Here is a 16,932-nt window from a genome sequence, read left to right as displayed (position 1 = left end):
GCCTTTAGTTCTCATTGCCGGAGGCAACCATTGTCATCTGTTCTTTGTGTATGCTTCCAGAGATATTTTGTCCCTATATAAGCAAATATATATTTATTTATAGATAGATAGATAGATAGATAGATAGATATCTACTTGTATACATAAACAGATATTTTAAACTTAGAATGTTTTCCCACAAAACTACATGGAACTATTGGTTGTATTCCCAGCCTTTTTAACCTGTTGATATAGTTTGTTTATACACTGAATTCTCTCAGGCTTTAGGGAAGGGAATTGTGTGGTACTGAATGATGAAGGAAGAGTTTTCTTTCCCTTTTTGGGCATAGAGCTCTCTTTTTTCTCTATTTTGAAATTGGTGATTTTTTTCTTTGTTCCCCTTGTTAGTGTACCATCTCCAGTTTTCATAATGCCTAAGCTCCTACAGCCCCAATTGTCCAGATCTTTGCTACGTCCAGAAGTGTTCCATGCTACGAAGTTATTCATTTGCTTCATCCCACAATAAATATAACTAATTTTGCAGTAAGTTGCCCTCAGCTAGGTGTTAGTTAGGAGAAAAATTATTTAAGATAGTTGTTAATTATTTAATTTATACTTACTAAGAATTATCCTAGAAGTACGTTGAGTTTGGTTTTTTTCTTAAGTTTATTTTAGGGAGGGCGGGGCAGAGAGAGGGAGAGAGAATCCTAAGCAGGCTTTGCACTGTCAGCACAGAGCCTGATGTGGGACTCGAATTCATGAACCTGAGATCATGACCTGAACTGAAATCAAGAGTCAGAATCGTAACTGACCAGGCCACCAGGCACCCCAAAGTACTTTCAGTTTTAAGAAATGTTCATGTGTCATATTTTCTCATGAATATCAGAAGTAAGTATATAATTAATTTATTATTTGGGTCAGGTCTTGAAGATGATTTGCCACTGTAAGTCATGACCTGTAAATGTCGTAACGTGACCTATAAATCTGGCCCTGAGATCAGCTTACCTGAGTTGTAGAACTACTGTGAAGATTTATATGTCAAGTAATAGAGTTGACACTTAAAAATTCCTTTAGCTTTAAAATTATACTGCATTCCCATGAGCATCTGGGTGGCTCAGTCAGTTAAGCATCTGACTTTTGGTTTCAACTCAGGTCATGATCTCACACAGTTCATGAGTTCAAGCCCCACATGCTATTAGCACAGAGCCTGCTTGGGATTCTCCCTCTCTCTCTCTGCCCCTACCCCCACTTGCACTGTCTCTGCCTCTCTCAAAATAAACTTAAAAGTTAGAACACCAAATATAGTTTAAAAAAAATTTATTGCATTCCTTTCTGTACTTCAGAAACGTCCACCAGATCTCCCCCCTGGGTCTCATTTTTTTTTCCCGTCACAGCTTCATTGTTCCCAGGCACACAGCCTTAAACAGTACAGGGCTACAGGAAGCTGTTGGTTGCAGGTCCTATCATTTGTGATTCATTCTTGTAAGTCAGTTTACTGCCATACCATGTAGAGTAAAAGTACTATGGGATAGGTAATGGGTATTGTAACCCATGGATCTGGGTTTAAAAAAAAAAAAAAAAGATATTTTGAAATCAGTGTCAGAATATAATCAGTTGATTCTATAAATGGGAAATGTAACCTCCCTTTTTTGAGGCATTTGTTTTTTAGGTTGGGAACCTCATAATGTGCAATATGAATACATAGTGTTAGGAATATATAAGTGGTGCATCTTCATCTCGAAAGCTGTAAAAACTAATTTCTAAATCATTTTGGTCAGTTTTCAGAAGTCTAGATTCTAATGAGTTTAAGAATCTTAGCTATATATGAGACTTCATTGTGTGCTTTAGAAAATAAAGATGGGTTGTTCTTCTAGGTTTTTCTTAATGTGACAATTGCTTGGAATATTAAGTTAATCAAAATCAATTTCTTTTTCATTTTGATAATATAGGCTAAATTTGGCCGAAGGTGGACCAAAATTGCAAAGCTAATTGGAAGTCGCACTGTTTTACAAGTTAAGAGTTATGCCAGGCAGTACTTTAAAAATAAGGTAAGCAGGATATAAATATCCTAGTCAGTAATAATAATTGCAATAAAAATTAGTAAGCAAAAGTAGCTTTTTAATTGAGGCATTAAAGTCAATGTCTGAAGTTTTTGTAATAAAAGTATTTTTTATTCATAAAGTACTTAATACATGTTTATCTTCAAAAATCTGAAAGCATATCTTTAGTTTTTTGAGTATTGCTATTGCAAGTCATTGTTTCCTGGAAAATACCTTTTCTTCTTAAAGATTGGCTGCATTGTAGCTTTAAAGAATGATTAGAGCTTAGGGGCCATAAATGTTAACATGATTCTAAAATCTGTTTAATAGCAGTGAAACTTTTATAATTTTTATGTAAAATTATCTGAAAACTTCAGTAAGTTGCAGTGTTATGGTCTAGTGCTTTATGCTTTCAAGTAATCTATGCTATATTTAACCATGTAGTTTTGATGTTTAGAAAATTGTAATATGTTCTGGGAACACAATTATACAGAATTTGAAAGGGTCTTAAGTGATACTTGCTGTTTTCTTTTAATGCAAATAATAGGTTTTACCCTGTATACAAGATTTCTCTTAGTGTCATTTGAGCATAGGAAGTAGGTAATGGAATGGATTCATTATACATCAATCATGTGCTCCGTCTTTAACCAAACAAAAGCATTTACAGGGCAGCCCACCATGGCCAAGGTATTATGGAAGAGAATAAAGATTAACTTGGTTATTCGCACTTCCATGCTTCTCAGACTCAAACATGCACAACATCTTGTAGTGTTAATCTTTGTCAAAGATTTGGGGTGAAAGGATACACGGTGATGTTAAAAGAGACATTAATATGTTATGAAATATAAAATTTTATCTGAATTTATAGGGTAAAAACAGAAAACTTCGAGTAAATAGCAAGATTGTTAAAAGCTATTCCAGGCTATATGTCCACATCTGTTTTTCTCTCCTCCTACCCTTTTGTTCTTTACACAGTAAGCCAGTTAACCTCAAGTACTGGATCCTGGGGTTCTATTGTGATACAGAATCACAATAAGCTCTTTTTTAGGAGCTGTCATCCTTGGGAATGTCAGTCATGTACAAGATTTTTCAAAAACCATTTATGTAAAGATTTTATTTTTAAATCCTTTATATTCATTGACAATTGTTTTCTTTTCCTTGACTAGATATTTATGTCTATAATAGCAGATATGGAAGATAATTTCATGCTTTAAATTATAAGCTGTATAATGCTGGAACTCTATTAAATGAACCTTTGAAAAATAGTTGTTTCTATTATCGCTGTATTTACCTTCAATTTACTAAATAAAGATATGTGACATAGATTCCTTTAAATAATGAGCTGTTTAGCTTTATAAAAAATGATCAGTGGAAGTATCTGACATTAAGCCATTAAAAATATTTTAATATTTAAAATTATTTAATATTTAATATTATTAAATTAATTATTTAATATTTAATATTTAATATTAAAAATATTTTAATATCTTAAAGAATCCCTTTGTATGACAGTTTTTTTTTTTTTTTTGGTTCATTCTCTGGTTGATCTACACCAGATTCCTGTTTTAAACTTAAAATGGAAAAACAAGTGTAGTTGTACATAGGTCATGATTATTTGATTAATAAAATCACCAGACCATAAATGAGTCAAATATATTTATGGAAATTTGAAATGATGATATTTTACATTTAAAGTGCAGTTGTGAATCAGTCCTTAGAAGGAAAGCACAATAAAGGTATGCCATTGACATGTACTCGGTTTAATAATTGTATTTATCATATATGTACCAGTGGTTAAACTTTTAAATGTTAATATGGGGGTTTTATCTTGATTTTTAATAAGGTAAAATTAGATGGTCCAGAGAAGGGAACACCACACCAGAAGAGCAGCAGTGGTCTTCAGATTAAAAATGAAGATGAAGGCACAAAGGCCTGGACACCATCAGGTTTAAGGGGACATGCTGATCCCAACTTGAATGCTATAAAAATTGAAAAGTTATCTGATGATGAAGAAGTAGACATTACAGATGAGGCAGATGAGGTGACTTCTCAAGCTCCTCCCAAAATTCCTGGCAGTGATGTCTTATTAAACATTCCTAATAGTAAAAGTCCTGAAACCAGTCAAGGAGAATTTATTGCTTCTTACAACCAGGAAGATTCCATATCTAAATCTTCCAAGGAATATTTTGAGAATACAAAGCAGGGTGAAATGGAAGTACTTTCAAGCTCAGGAATTACATTTTGGACTGAAAAACAGAGCACTAGTGACAAAAAATCAGTTGAATTAAATGATCAGAAATGTAATAAACTGGTGAAAAGCTGTGAAAAACATGATGGAAATGGAGTAATAGACGATGCCAGGCAGCTGCCTTCTCCAGAGCTTTGTGAAGTTCGGGAAGATCTGAGTGATGAAGAAATGCTTTTTCATTCTTCCTGCCAAATGGAGGGCGAGAGCCACGAGGAAGAAGAGCTTAAGCCACCAGAACAAGAAGTGGAAATAGATAGAAATACCATTCAAGAAGAAGAAAAACAAGCAATTCCTGAGTTTTTTGAGGGGCGCCAAGCTAAAACACCAGAACGCTATTTGAAAATTAGGAATTACATTTTGGATCAGTGGTAAGGAAGAATTCTATTTTAGATACCGTTTTAAAACTTCTGATACTCTAGGGTATTTTAATGAGGCCTATTGAGGTTTTAGTCATTTACATTGCGAGTGATGCAGAGAGCTTGAACATATGAATATATTTTAATAGGCAAGACTTCAAATTTCTCATAAGGAAGTTTTCTTTGAAAGCTTTGGTACATATTGTCATCTATAGCTATTTCATCCCATCTGTCTGTTCATTAAGGGTATTTGGTCCTGGAAAAAAGGGATAATTTGCTTTAAGAAGCAGTTTCCTAGGACAGTGTTAGGAAGATACAGAAAGAAAAAAACTTGAAAAAGAGAATGTCTTTCCTAGTTTATCATGTACTTGTAAGTACAAAGAGAAAATTTTGGTAACAAAAGGATAGTGTCATTAAATGTGGCTAGATTACAGAAACCTTTTCCTAAATTGCTATAAATGCTTTCAGCTTTGAACTTGTAACATAATGTGAACGTAATCCCTTCATCTAGCTTCATTAGGATACAGGAATTTTCTGATAGATGAAGTTCATCTTTTGAATTGTCAATACCTTTTATTTGAATTATTTAGTGTTGGGTGGGGCACAAACCAAAAAACTTCCCACCTTATTAGCCTAAGTGCTCTGCAAATTGAATTTTTCGTGGTAGTTTAATTAAGACATTACCAGACATTCATAATTGTTGTTACTGCTTCTGGAGACACTGAATTGCATAGAGCCATCTTTACAGAGGACTTCTGCCATAACCTTGGAAGATTACCAAAGGAAAACAAATAATCATGTGTATTCTGTCCGTAACCTTCAGTACTCACACAATATTAATTTGACTAATTTTTAAAATAGCTTTGTCAGAAAAGAAAGATTTTTGTTCTTGACTCGTGGTTGTCTTGCTGATGGTTGAGATGGCTAAAAGTAAAATTTCTGGGCAAGGTGGTCTCAAAGGAAAGAATAAATATAAGGAACAGCTGCTATTCGCATAGTACTTAACGGTTTACAGAAAGCTTTTCTATGTTGTTTGATTCCTCACAACAGTCCTGTAAAATAGGCAGGTGGTATTTTCTGTGTTTGGGAGATTCTAAGGTCAGGAGAGGTCTAGGGGCCTGCCTTTGATTATATAACCAGCCACTGACAGAAAGAGGACCTGTGAGCAGGTCCTAACTCTGTCAGTCATTTCCTCCATTATTTCACATTGCCTGATTGACACTACTGAAAAAGACCAGTCAGATTAGATCTAATTTTGTTTTTGGAAATAAGAGGATGAATGGCCAAAATGGAAGGACTTCAAAATAATAACTCAAAATTTTTTTTACCTGTGTGAATCATCAGTGAGTGACTTAATGGTACTTTAATCAAATTTCATTTGTTTTAATTTTGAATTCTCAATAAGGCAGAATAACTTATGTAGATAGTATAAATTATATGGCAGTAGTTTCCTAATGACATTTGCCTTAGTCATAACACCAGTTAAATGTTGTTTGAGTATGTGATTTAACAGAACAGTGTGAAAGGAGAAAGAAGTGTTTTGAACAGGAACTCCAAACTATTCTCTTCGGAAATAGAAGAGGGGACTGGAGGTGGTGTTAAAAAAAAAAGTAGAAGAGTTAAAGTTTTAAAAGAAAAGACCTGATTTGTTTGTAGCTAAAGGATCCTTTCCATAAAAACACATGCAACTGACCCCCTGTTTATGGGAATGTTTTAAGATAGTTAACACTGTTATTGAATGCCTCCCGAATGCATTTAAATGTATTTAAGTCATCTCCAGTTCTGACAAACTCGTCCTCATTCTACAGATGAGAAAAATGAGTCTCAGAGAGGAAAAAGAACTTGTTCCAGGTCACATTAGGTGAAGGTGACTTCAGGGTCTGCAGTCTTGACTTGTAATTTTCACACTTCATCTCAGGTCCTTGACTCAGACTTTTTCACTCTGCCCTGAATGCTTCCCCCATGCTGCCTTCTAGATCTTGGCGAACCATGCATCGTTGTCCCCTCAGGTCTGCTCCAGGGAAATTAGAGGACTTCACTGACCACCCTATCTAAAATAGCTCACATCTGCCCCTCACTCTCTTAGTTTGTATTCTATTTATCTTCATAGAACTTACTACTACTGAAGATACGACGTTTTTATTTCTGTATTGTCTTCTCTTCCTTCCCTCTCCCTCCCCATGATAATACAGACTTCATATGGACAGACTTTTGTCTGTTGTGTTCATTGTTAACACCTCTAGTGCTTAGGGCAGTGCTTGTTCTAAGCAAATATAAAAGGCACTCTTTGTTAAGGGGACAAGTTGGCATGATGAATCACGAACAGGGATCTTTAGAGGCCTTACCGTTTGTTCAGCACCAAACTAGTGCTGAGCTTTGTTTAAAGTCTTTCGATTTGGGCAGTCTTTAATTAAATCAATACTGTTTTTAGATTGCTACAGATTTTTGGTAGCTTGTTACACCGTGCTCATTCCTGTTTTCTTGCCTTCATTTGTGCAATTTGTTTCCTTTTCTTTCACACTGAACTGAAGTGAAAACACTGAAATCTCATCTTTTCAATGGCATTTCTGATACCCTGCCATATCACAAATTACTTCTTGCCCTTACTGAATGTCTGTAGAATGTATGATTTTAAATTTGGTTTCTGCTTAGGCAGGCCTTCCCTAAACACCCTCTCTGAAGTAGTCTGTGCCTGTTTGTCTCTCTATCCCTTTATCCTTCTTACTGTTTCTTCCTAGCACTTACTGCTATATATATAATTAATTATATATTAATATAAGATTACAAGCAATATATTAATATGTAATATATATTAGTCCTATTCTCCCATTAAATTTTTTTTAAATTTTATTTTTGAGAGAGAGAAAGAGACAGAGCAGAGGAGGGACAGAGAGAGAGAGAGAGGAAGACACAGAATCTGAAGCAGGCTCCAGGCTCTGAGCTGTCAGCACAGAGCCCTACATGGGGCTTGACCTCATGACCCATGAGGTCATGAGCTGAGCCAAAGTCAGATACCTCACTGACTGAGCCACCCAGGCGCCCCTATATATCCTCCCATTAGCATGTAAAGTCGGGAGCTTTATATTCATGTCTGTATCCTTAGTGCCTAGACAGTGCCCGGTATGTAAGATGCAAAGTAAATATTTGTGGAATAAAATAAAGATTCAATAAGAAATCCTGTTACATGATATGTCTGAATACTTGGTCTATAATGTCTGTATGTAAATCTTGACTTTAACTTCCTCAAATAAGTACTTTCATTCCTTTGACTTTTTGCTTCCTTATCTCCAAAATAAGAATAATAAAATCTACTTTGTAGAACTGTTGTGAGGATTAAGGTTGTGTAACTGTTAGTACTGGCATAAGCACTCGGGGACTGTTTGCTGCTATTATTAAGTTCTCCACTACTCTTAAACTCTATCTGCCATGGTACAATAAGTACATTCAGTAAATATGAACTGTATTATGTAAACCTTGTATTTTTTTCATAGTCTTTGGGCATTTCTTGATTTCTTGGAAATCCTCTATAATATTAATATTTCTGTTTTCCACTGAGAGTGCTTACTCTTATTTATTGGCCTAATAATTAAAAACCGGTATAAAACTTTCAAGCATTTATAAGGTAGCTTATAATTAAAAGATACTGCCCAGCAAAGTGAAAGTGGACGAACCTTAGTAATATATTAAAAATTAGAAAAGTCTAATACCAAATACTTTAGATATGTTGTCAGAGTGCCCTTTTTATTCTTGAAGCTTGAATTTGGATCTGTTGACAAAACCTCTAACTTTAAAATCCTGGGATAACTGGAATCTGTGGCATTTCATATGGGAAAAAAATAATCGTTAATAAAAATCACATTATACTTGTAAGTTATTGTATCATTTAAAGGTAATTTCAGGAAAAAGTACAGTTGGGTATTATGTATTAGCATTGTTTTTACTACACATTTACCGATTGAGAGGGGGTAAATTTTTAAGATATTTTAAATATTAAAAGTTTTCCCCAGAAATCTTTTTTCATGTTTTTATTTATCCAAAATAACTGTACTTCCATCTCTTAATTAGGGAGATATGCAAACCGAAATACTTAAATAAGACCTCAGTACGTCCTGGCCTGAAGAACTGTGGGGATGTTAATTGTATTGGACGGATTCATACATACCTCGAGTTGATAGGAGCAATCAATTTTGGATGTGGTAAAAATAAAAACCCAACAACATCTTTTACTCAACATTTTTTATCCTTAGAGCACCCATTAACTTCCTTGATGGTTAGAATTCAAGCAGATTTAGTATAGATGCAGAATTCAGAAAGATGCTATAATATGGAATAACTGTATTACTAAGTTTTTTTGTAAAACAGATTTCTGTTGATTAAGCTACATTTTCCTGTAACCTACAGTGAAAATTGGTGGTATGAAAAGGAAAAATATTCTCTAAGTGGGAGAAATAATTTAACAATGAAGCTCTTTGTCAAGTACAAGTAACATCATTTTAAGAAAAGTCTGATAGTAGCCCATTCAATATGCAAAATCTGTATTAATGCTAGAAATACTGTCTAGCAGTGTTTAAGTAAAGGAAATAATTTATGAGCCTCTACACTTAAATGTAATAAAAGTGCCAAAATATTTTTCACGGAAGAAAGTTTCTTTCACCCTAGTTTTTCTCAAATATGCATGATTTTGAATGTATTTTTCACTTTTATTGAATTAACTTGACACAAACATTTTGAAGAAAGTTAATAACCATAGTTGTGATAAGGTAATTGGATAGGTAATTAGAACTTTGTAACCCATGGTTTCAGAAGAATATGTTCTGTCTTTGAGAAGACAGCTAACCAGAAAATCTCCTATCAGAGATTATTTATTTATCTTGTAGCGAGAATTTACAGTCTGCCCTGTGGTCTGTTTTTCATTTCGGTGTCTGTTTCCCCAGGCACTGTATCTTGGGACTGGCTGCTCAGGAAAACTAAGGGGTCGCAGCTTCCACAGCCACTAAAAAAAAATGAAATCACGTTTTCTGTGTTAGACCTCTGAATTCAGCAAAGTGAGCTTAGCAGTCGTTTAATTAGAAATTAAATTACCCATTTCCTGAATATCCCATTTTACTGAGATTTCCTTAAGAGTGTTAGTTTTACGTGAGACTGCCAAGTAATTGCAGAATTAAGATAGAAGCTTAGGTATAACAAAACTTAGAAATTGGCTTACAACTTCCAGTCAGTATAGGTGTGCCTTCCTATTGAACGAATGAGTTTCAGAAAATAATAGACTGTTTTATTTTTCCCGAATTCCAATAGAACAGGCTGTGTACAACAGGCCACAACCAGTTGACAAAGCACGAGCCAGGGACCGAAAAGATGCGGCGGAAGCATACCAGCTTGCACAGCGTCTGCAGTCTATGGTAAGTGTTCACCTGTCATCTAAGGTGTGCCCCCTTCTAGCCACCTGTTAAACACATGGACAGTGAGTGGAAGAACGTGTTTTCTCTTGTATGTCACCTTAGCCATTTACTTTTCTGGTTTCTATTCAGTGTCATGTTAGTTTATAAGGCAAAAACCAAAAACACCTCGTAATTTGCCGGCAGACTTGACACGGAAGCGTCGTACTTTGCTCGCGTGGCCTTAGAATTCTTGGTTCCGGTTTCTAAGTCTAGTGTGTCTTTTACAGCCATACAGCTAAGCTCCTTTTTCTTTCAGTTACTTTGTTTAGCTAAAAAGTCTTAGGTTAAGATTCAGCTTCTTGGAATAGCTATCCAAACTATTGTAGCCTTTCTTTTTTAATTCTTGAAGTTAGGGAGTTTTACAGTATCTTACAATTTGTGAATCTTATTTTAAAGGTGAGTGATCTACAAGTCTCTTAAAAGGCAGAGTCATAGTGTGATCTCGTTGGTTTTACTAATAAAGTAGATTGGTAATAGGTGAGGTAAATGAAGAAACGTATAGATAATAGAGTGGACATTTTTCTTAGCGTATTTAGGCTGTTAACCATTTCTGCCTACCTAGATTTACTTTTATAAGAAAGGATGTATTTAGATACAGTTGCTGGAAAAGGTGCCACTCAAACACTGGCCTCTGAGCCAGTCTTTTTTGTTTGTTTGTTTTTTTGTTTTGAGAGAAAGAGAGGGAGAGAGTGCAAGCTGGGAAGAACTGAGGGAGGGAGAGAGAGAATCTTAAGGAGCCTCCACCATGCCCAGCACAGAGCCTGACATGGGGCTCAGTCTCACAACTATGAGATCATGACCTGAGCCGAAATCAAGAGTTGGACACTTAACTGACTGAGCCACCCAGGCGCCCTTGAGCAGTCTGTTTTAAAGGCTTCAGTATTGGGGTTTATAAAACTAGATATTAGTAATCTTGTCAATTAATTTCATAATGTTTTATTGTTTTTATTGCATCCACTAGGCAGTCTTTCCCTTTCTGAGGCTGAGATGTAATTTTGCTTCTAGTTTTAATATTCTACCTCTTGCTACGCGTTCTTGCAAGTATTCTACCACAAGTGGTTGAAAGGGAAGTCATTTTCTTGGTGGTTCTTTTTAATCTTAAAAATATTTTTTGTCCTAGTATTTTAGTTTCTAAGTGGCGATAAGAAATGAAAATTCAATAAGAAATCCAGGTAAAATTCAGAAAAGCATTACTGATTTATTTCTGAGCAGAGTGCAAACTATTAAACATATATTAATAAAATAAAATTTAGTCAGGCAATGCTGATCAGGGATTACGGTATTTTAATGGAGAAATTAACTGATTTTTTTTAAATATCATTTTGGCTTTGTGTATTGTGCCGTGATTTCCCCAGGTTAATCTTGTTACCTTTTGCTTCATTTTAATGTTATAACAGCGCACAAGGAGACGTAGGGTCCGAGACCCATGGGGAAATTGGTGTGATGCAAAAGACTTAGAAGGACAAACCTTTGAGGTAACTTTGACCTTAGCAGATAGGTCATCACTAAAAGTTGTTCCGTCATTTATATATGTATGTCTTAATGTCATATATATTACACTTGTGTGTGCATGTGTGTATCCGTCCCATGTTAATTTGTCTAGAAGTCACCAATAAACAACAAAATAGAAGGCATTGGTGCAATTAACTAGGAGTTGGATTCGTTTTCCAAATTTTGTCTATTCTCTGTATTCTGGTCTCTAGCTCAAGAATATCTGCCAAGGTGCCAGGGAGTTGGTATGCCTAATTCATTTCAGTAAACATTTATTTATAGAATGATGTTCTGATATACCAATTAAAATATTGTCCCAAGCATTAGACATAAATTGAATTACAAATACTAAAGTGTCATTTCTACCAATAAAAACTGTGGTTCTGAAAAGAAACATGGGTGACGAATGTGTGTGTGTGTATAAGTTCTGTATCTATAGAATTTATTTGTGAACACCCAGTGCAGTAGAATGGAAAGAATGTGTGAATGTGTCCTTACTGGCTTTCTTACCTTGAGCAGTTTCTTAACCTCACTGAAATTCAGGTTTTTGTCTATGGAGTGTGAATAATACCTCTGTCCAAGAATTGTTATGAGAATTAAGTGAAGTAAATGGAATAAAATGTATGAAGATTCTAGTACTAGGTTACTTAATAAGCCTTGCGTATACCAATTACTCAGTAAATTTTAGTTTTCTTCTTGAGTTTCAGTACAAAAACAAAACAAAAAGAAAACGTTCTCCTCTTTTTCTCTTCCCCATTCCCTGTCCCTAGCCTCACTTAATCTCTAATCTAGGCACAACATTAGTAACGCATGATTCCTGCCTAGAAAGAACTTCTATAGTTTCTAGTAGGAAAGATGAAACCTGTGTTAAGTTCCATAAGGTTGATCTTAAGAAATGTCAGGTCTTCCCCAAGGGGTGTGTGTGATGAGAGAAGGTTTCACAGAAGATGTGACTTGAGGGATTAGCAGGACAGTCTCAAAATGTAGAAAAGTAGTGAGGGCATTCCAGGCTAAGGGAGCAGCATAAACAAAGGTAGAGATGTGGGAAAATACCAGACATATTCTGGAAAAGGTGCCTAGTTATTTGGGCTAAAGTGTAAGAATGATAGTAGAAATGGAATGAAAAGATTAATTTTGTACTTATGTAGGACTTATTATGTATGTGTCCAACCCTATTCTAGTGTTTTATAAACATTAATGCATCATTACGATAACATCATGACACTGTTATTATTACTATTTTTGTTCCGATTTTAAAGATAAGGAAACTAAAGCACAGAAAGCTTCAGTAATTTGGCCAGGGTCATCCAGTAAGTAGCAGAGCGAGGCATTCTGTCTCCAGAATCTGTACTCTTTATCATTATTCTGCGCTGTCTCCCTGTTGGGAAAGAAAACAACACAATAGGATTTGATGACTAGAAATGGGAAATAAGTAAAAGGAGGGACTCAGGTGATTCTGAGGTTTTTAAGTTTGGCGTGGCTGTAGATTTTGGAACAATTTTTTAATATATTATCTAGCATTGCAATTTGTTAGTAGAAAGAAGGAGGTACATCTCCATCAACATAGTCTATCCTGTTCTCACCTGCCTTTAATTATGGTGTTAAAGAGTATTCTTTATTATTATTGATTCTGCCTGTCAGTGGCTGATGGACTGGTTGATCAAGTGGTTGTTTTCTGTTTTAGCATCTCTCTGCCGAGGAATTGGCGAGAAGAAAAGAGGAAAAATGTAAATCTGTTAAATCCTCAAAAGTACCAAGACCAACAAAAAGGTATAGTGTTTTACACATGTAATTTTTTTTAACTTATCACCAATGATTAGGAATGTATGGAAAAAATACCTGATTAGCAACATATTATTCATATTAAGTTTAAAAATACTACTAGATGGGGCACCTGGGTGGCTCAGTCTGTTAAGTGTCTGACTTCAGCTCAGGTCATGATCTCACACTCCATGAGTTCGAGTCCCACGTCGGACTCTGTGTTGACAGCTCAAAGCCTGGAGCCTGTTTCAGGTGCTGTGTCTCCCTCTCTCTCTGCCCCTCCCCAGCTCATGCTCTGTCTCTCTCTGTCTCTCTCTGTCTCAAAAAAATAAATAAAAACATTAAAAAAAAATTTTTTTTAAATGCTACTAGAATTTTTGAGATTTTTTATTTCACTGATTACCAGTTTGGAAGAGCTTGAGCAAAAGTTTTGAATTTATAGGTTTAGTGACTATAGGATCCAACATATGTTGTAAAGGGGCCTTGATTATAACAGGTGGTCATTCAACTCCTTAGACATTATAAATAGGTAACCTCATGAAACGACTAGTGCTTTCTTTGGTTGGTGCTGATTGTTAGCAAGGTTTTTGGGGATTTTTCTGTGTGTGTGTGTGGGGGGGTTTGTTGTTTGTTTTTTTTTTTTTAATAATCTGTTATTTGTAACATAACAGTTAAGAGTCACCAAATAAGTTAAATGTCTTGGTTTTCTGGACCCTCACTTTCTGTAGATGCAGAAATAGATTATGGTTTCACCAGTGTCCCTTTTAAAATAAGATATCTAGGAATGTCCCCAGGTCATTTTCAGTGAAAGAGCCCTGATGTTTAACCAAGTGTAAGTCCCTAGGTAAGTTATGTAAAGCCTTAAGCCTTCAGTGCTCATTCATAAAATAATAACTATAATAGCTAAGACTGTTGACTATGCTTTAAGCACTTTGTATATATTAACTCATTTAATCCCCATAACCACCCTGTGCAGTAGTTAATAATATCATTCATGAGGAAACAAACTTGCTCATGCTTGTTAGTGATGGAGCTGTGATTTAATCCAGGCAGTCAGACTTAAGAATCCATACTGCTAACATTACATTATATATCCCCTCTCTAAAAGAAAAATTAAAACCTACAGTTGTTGTGAGAGTAAAATAAGATAAACTATGTAAAAAAATACCGTCATCCATAAGCTAGGACTCCTTATCTAGTATCCAGACATTTGCTTTTCTGAATCTCAGCATGAGACATATTTATTGTGATTTCCAAGTCATTGTTCCAGTTTGTCACAATCTGAATCCAGCTCCACTTTTCTTATACTAGCCTTCATTGATTTGAGTCAACATTTCAGTAAGCTTACCTCTTCTGCCATTGATCACTGCTTAAAATGTTTAACTGGAATAAGGGAAAGCCTCAGACATCATTGTTCCATCAGCTGTACATTGCCACAGTTGACTCATGATTTTTCATCTTGTGCAGAAGAAAAATCATAGTAGATGTCTTGCTTACATTCAGACAAAATATATTTGAATCTTTATGAGTCTGCTAGTTTCTAGCAGATCAGTTCTATCAAAAATGAAATTTAGGGGCACCTGGGTGGCTCAGTTGGTTAAGTATCTGACTTCGGCTCAGGTCATGATCTCATGGTTCGTGGGTTCGAGCCCCGTGTCTGGCTCTGTGCTGACAGCTCAGAGCGTGGAGCCTCTTAAGATTTCTTTGTCTGTCTGTCTGTCTGTCTGTCTGTCTCTGTGGCCCACCCTTGCTTGCGCTCTATCTCTGTCAAAAATAAACGTTAAAAAACCATTTAAAAAAAATGAAATTTAGATTTACTTATCATGACATATATTTTCATGAATCCATTATTACCCTTAGTAGTCCTCTCTTCACTTGCTAAAGGCTCAAAATCAGCTGTCGAATGATCTTTTCCAGAATTTTCTCAATATTCACATTTAATTCCTCTGCTCCCAAAGTCTGCTTTTTTTGTTTAAGAAAATAAAGCCCAGGGGCGCCTGGGTGGCGCAGTCGGTTTAGCGTCCGACTTCAGCCAGGTCACGATCTCGCGGTCCGTGAGTTCGAGCCCCGCGTCAGGCTCTGGGCTGATGGCTCGGAGCCTGGAGCCTGTTTCCGACTCTGTCTCCCTCTCTCTCTGCCCCTCCCCTGTTCATGCTCTGTCTCTCTCTGTCCCAAAAATAAAATAAAAATAAAAATAAAAAAAAAAAGAAAAGAAAGCCCAAAATTGCCTATTTGTAGCCCTCCAATAATTTTTCCATTCTGAACAGTTCCTCCAAAAAGGTCAGTGGGTTTCACATCATGGTTCTTCATTGTTCTGGGATGCATATGCTGTCTTTGTGTTCTTTTTTTTCGTGTTGATGAAGCACTTTTTTACTTGAAGATCTTTCCTCTTCATTCATCTTATATTTCTGAAAAAATGCTTACTATGTATCAGGCACTGTTCTAGGCACTTGGAGTACAAAGTGTCTGAATTGCTGACACTAACAGTCTCTGGTAGAATAGGAGCTAAATAGTCCTGCTCTTTTCTGGTTGTGTTAACATGAACATATATTCCTTGTTTTTTTTCTTTCTCTGACCATAGCCTAAAGAAACCTTATTCTTGATATCTTCTTCAGACTTCAGTTCTTTACTGCTCAAAGCCTTTCTAATATTGCTCTCAGATTAATACATGCTTTTTTATCTACCCTTGCTTACGTGCCCCTCTTTTTTTTTTTTTTAACTTTCTCATTTTTTTTAATGTTTCTTTTTGAGAGAGAGAGACAGTGCAAATGAGGGAGGTGCAAGAGAGAGAGGGAGACACAGAATCTGAAGCAGGCTCCAGGCTCTGAGCTGTCAGCACAGAACCTGACGTGGGGGCTCCCAACTCCAGAGAACTGCCAGATCACGGCCTGAGCTGAAGTCGGATGCTTAACCTACTGAGACACTCACCTGCCCCTAACTTTTTTATTTTAAAATACAAGTTTATCATTGAACTTTTCATATACATTAATTTCTTTAGTAGAACCATTGCCATTCATTCAACAAATATTTGAGTCCCTACCCTGTGCTGATACCGTACTGACAAGTGTTTTTGAGAACTTTCTTCTTGAAACTTTTTTTACCATGTCATGTCAGGGAGTTGTTTACATTTTCTTCAAACTTTTTGAAACCTTTCAGTTTAGGACACATGTGTGGGTACAACGTTCTTCTCTTTGGGTGTTAAAAGAAACTAAGGCAACAACTACTTTCTCCCAAAGGCCCTGTCATTTCCCATTTTTTAAATCAAGTCCAAAACTCAGCAGAGTTATATGGGATGTCCTAAGAAATTCCCCTCGCTTAGTATTTTTCTGAGAATCTAGATTTAGATTATTGATACACATTTTCAAATTTAAGTGAATGTTATTTTCCCGATCTTGTCATTGAGATTATATTAGAAGTGATTTTTTTTTCTTTTTCAGCTCATTTGATCCCTTCCAACTGATACCTTGTCATTCTTTCAGTGAAGAAAAGCAGGTACTATTTATGCATCACTAAACGGCCATAAACCATGCCCTTCTGTCAGACAGGAAGTATTTCTTTTCCTTTGTGTGCAAGGCATATATGTATGTGAAAGATTGGACGAGGCAAGGTACATTATGGGT

General features: G+C 35.7%; 1 protein-coding gene across 4 annotated transcripts in view; it reads left to right on the top strand.

Annotated features, from left to right (window-relative positions):
• The window catches only part of MYSM1 (Myb like, SWIRM and MPN domains 1), a 34,624-nt gene that overhangs the window by 10,776 nt on the left and 6,916 nt on the right, over positions 1 to 16,932 (top strand). For 3 of the 4 annotated variants that reach the window (XM_043575112.1, XM_043575111.1, XM_043575114.1), the window contains 7 exons: positions 1,929 to 2,027; positions 3,862 to 4,634; positions 8,688 to 8,818; positions 9,918 to 10,021; positions 11,458 to 11,535; positions 13,236 to 13,321; positions 16,750 to 16,804. In XM_043575112.1, coding sequence (XP_043431047.1) covers positions 1,929 to 2,027; positions 3,862 to 4,634; positions 8,688 to 8,818; positions 9,918 to 10,021; positions 11,458 to 11,535; positions 13,236 to 13,321; positions 16,750 to 16,804 — 1,326 coding nt within the window. The remainder of the gene's footprint in view (positions 1 to 1,928; positions 2,028 to 3,861; positions 4,635 to 8,687; positions 8,819 to 9,917; positions 10,022 to 11,457; positions 11,536 to 13,235; positions 13,322 to 16,749; positions 16,805 to 16,932) is intronic. The other variant, XM_043575113.1, reaches the window with a different exon arrangement.

Source organism: Prionailurus bengalensis, chromosome C1 (assembly GCF_016509475.1).
Source record: "Prionailurus bengalensis isolate Pbe53 chromosome C1, Fcat_Pben_1.1_paternal_pri, whole genome shotgun sequence".
NCBI lineage: Eukaryota > Metazoa > Chordata > Mammalia > Carnivora > Felidae > Prionailurus > Prionailurus bengalensis.
This window is presented reverse-complemented; position numbering and strand designations above follow the sequence as displayed.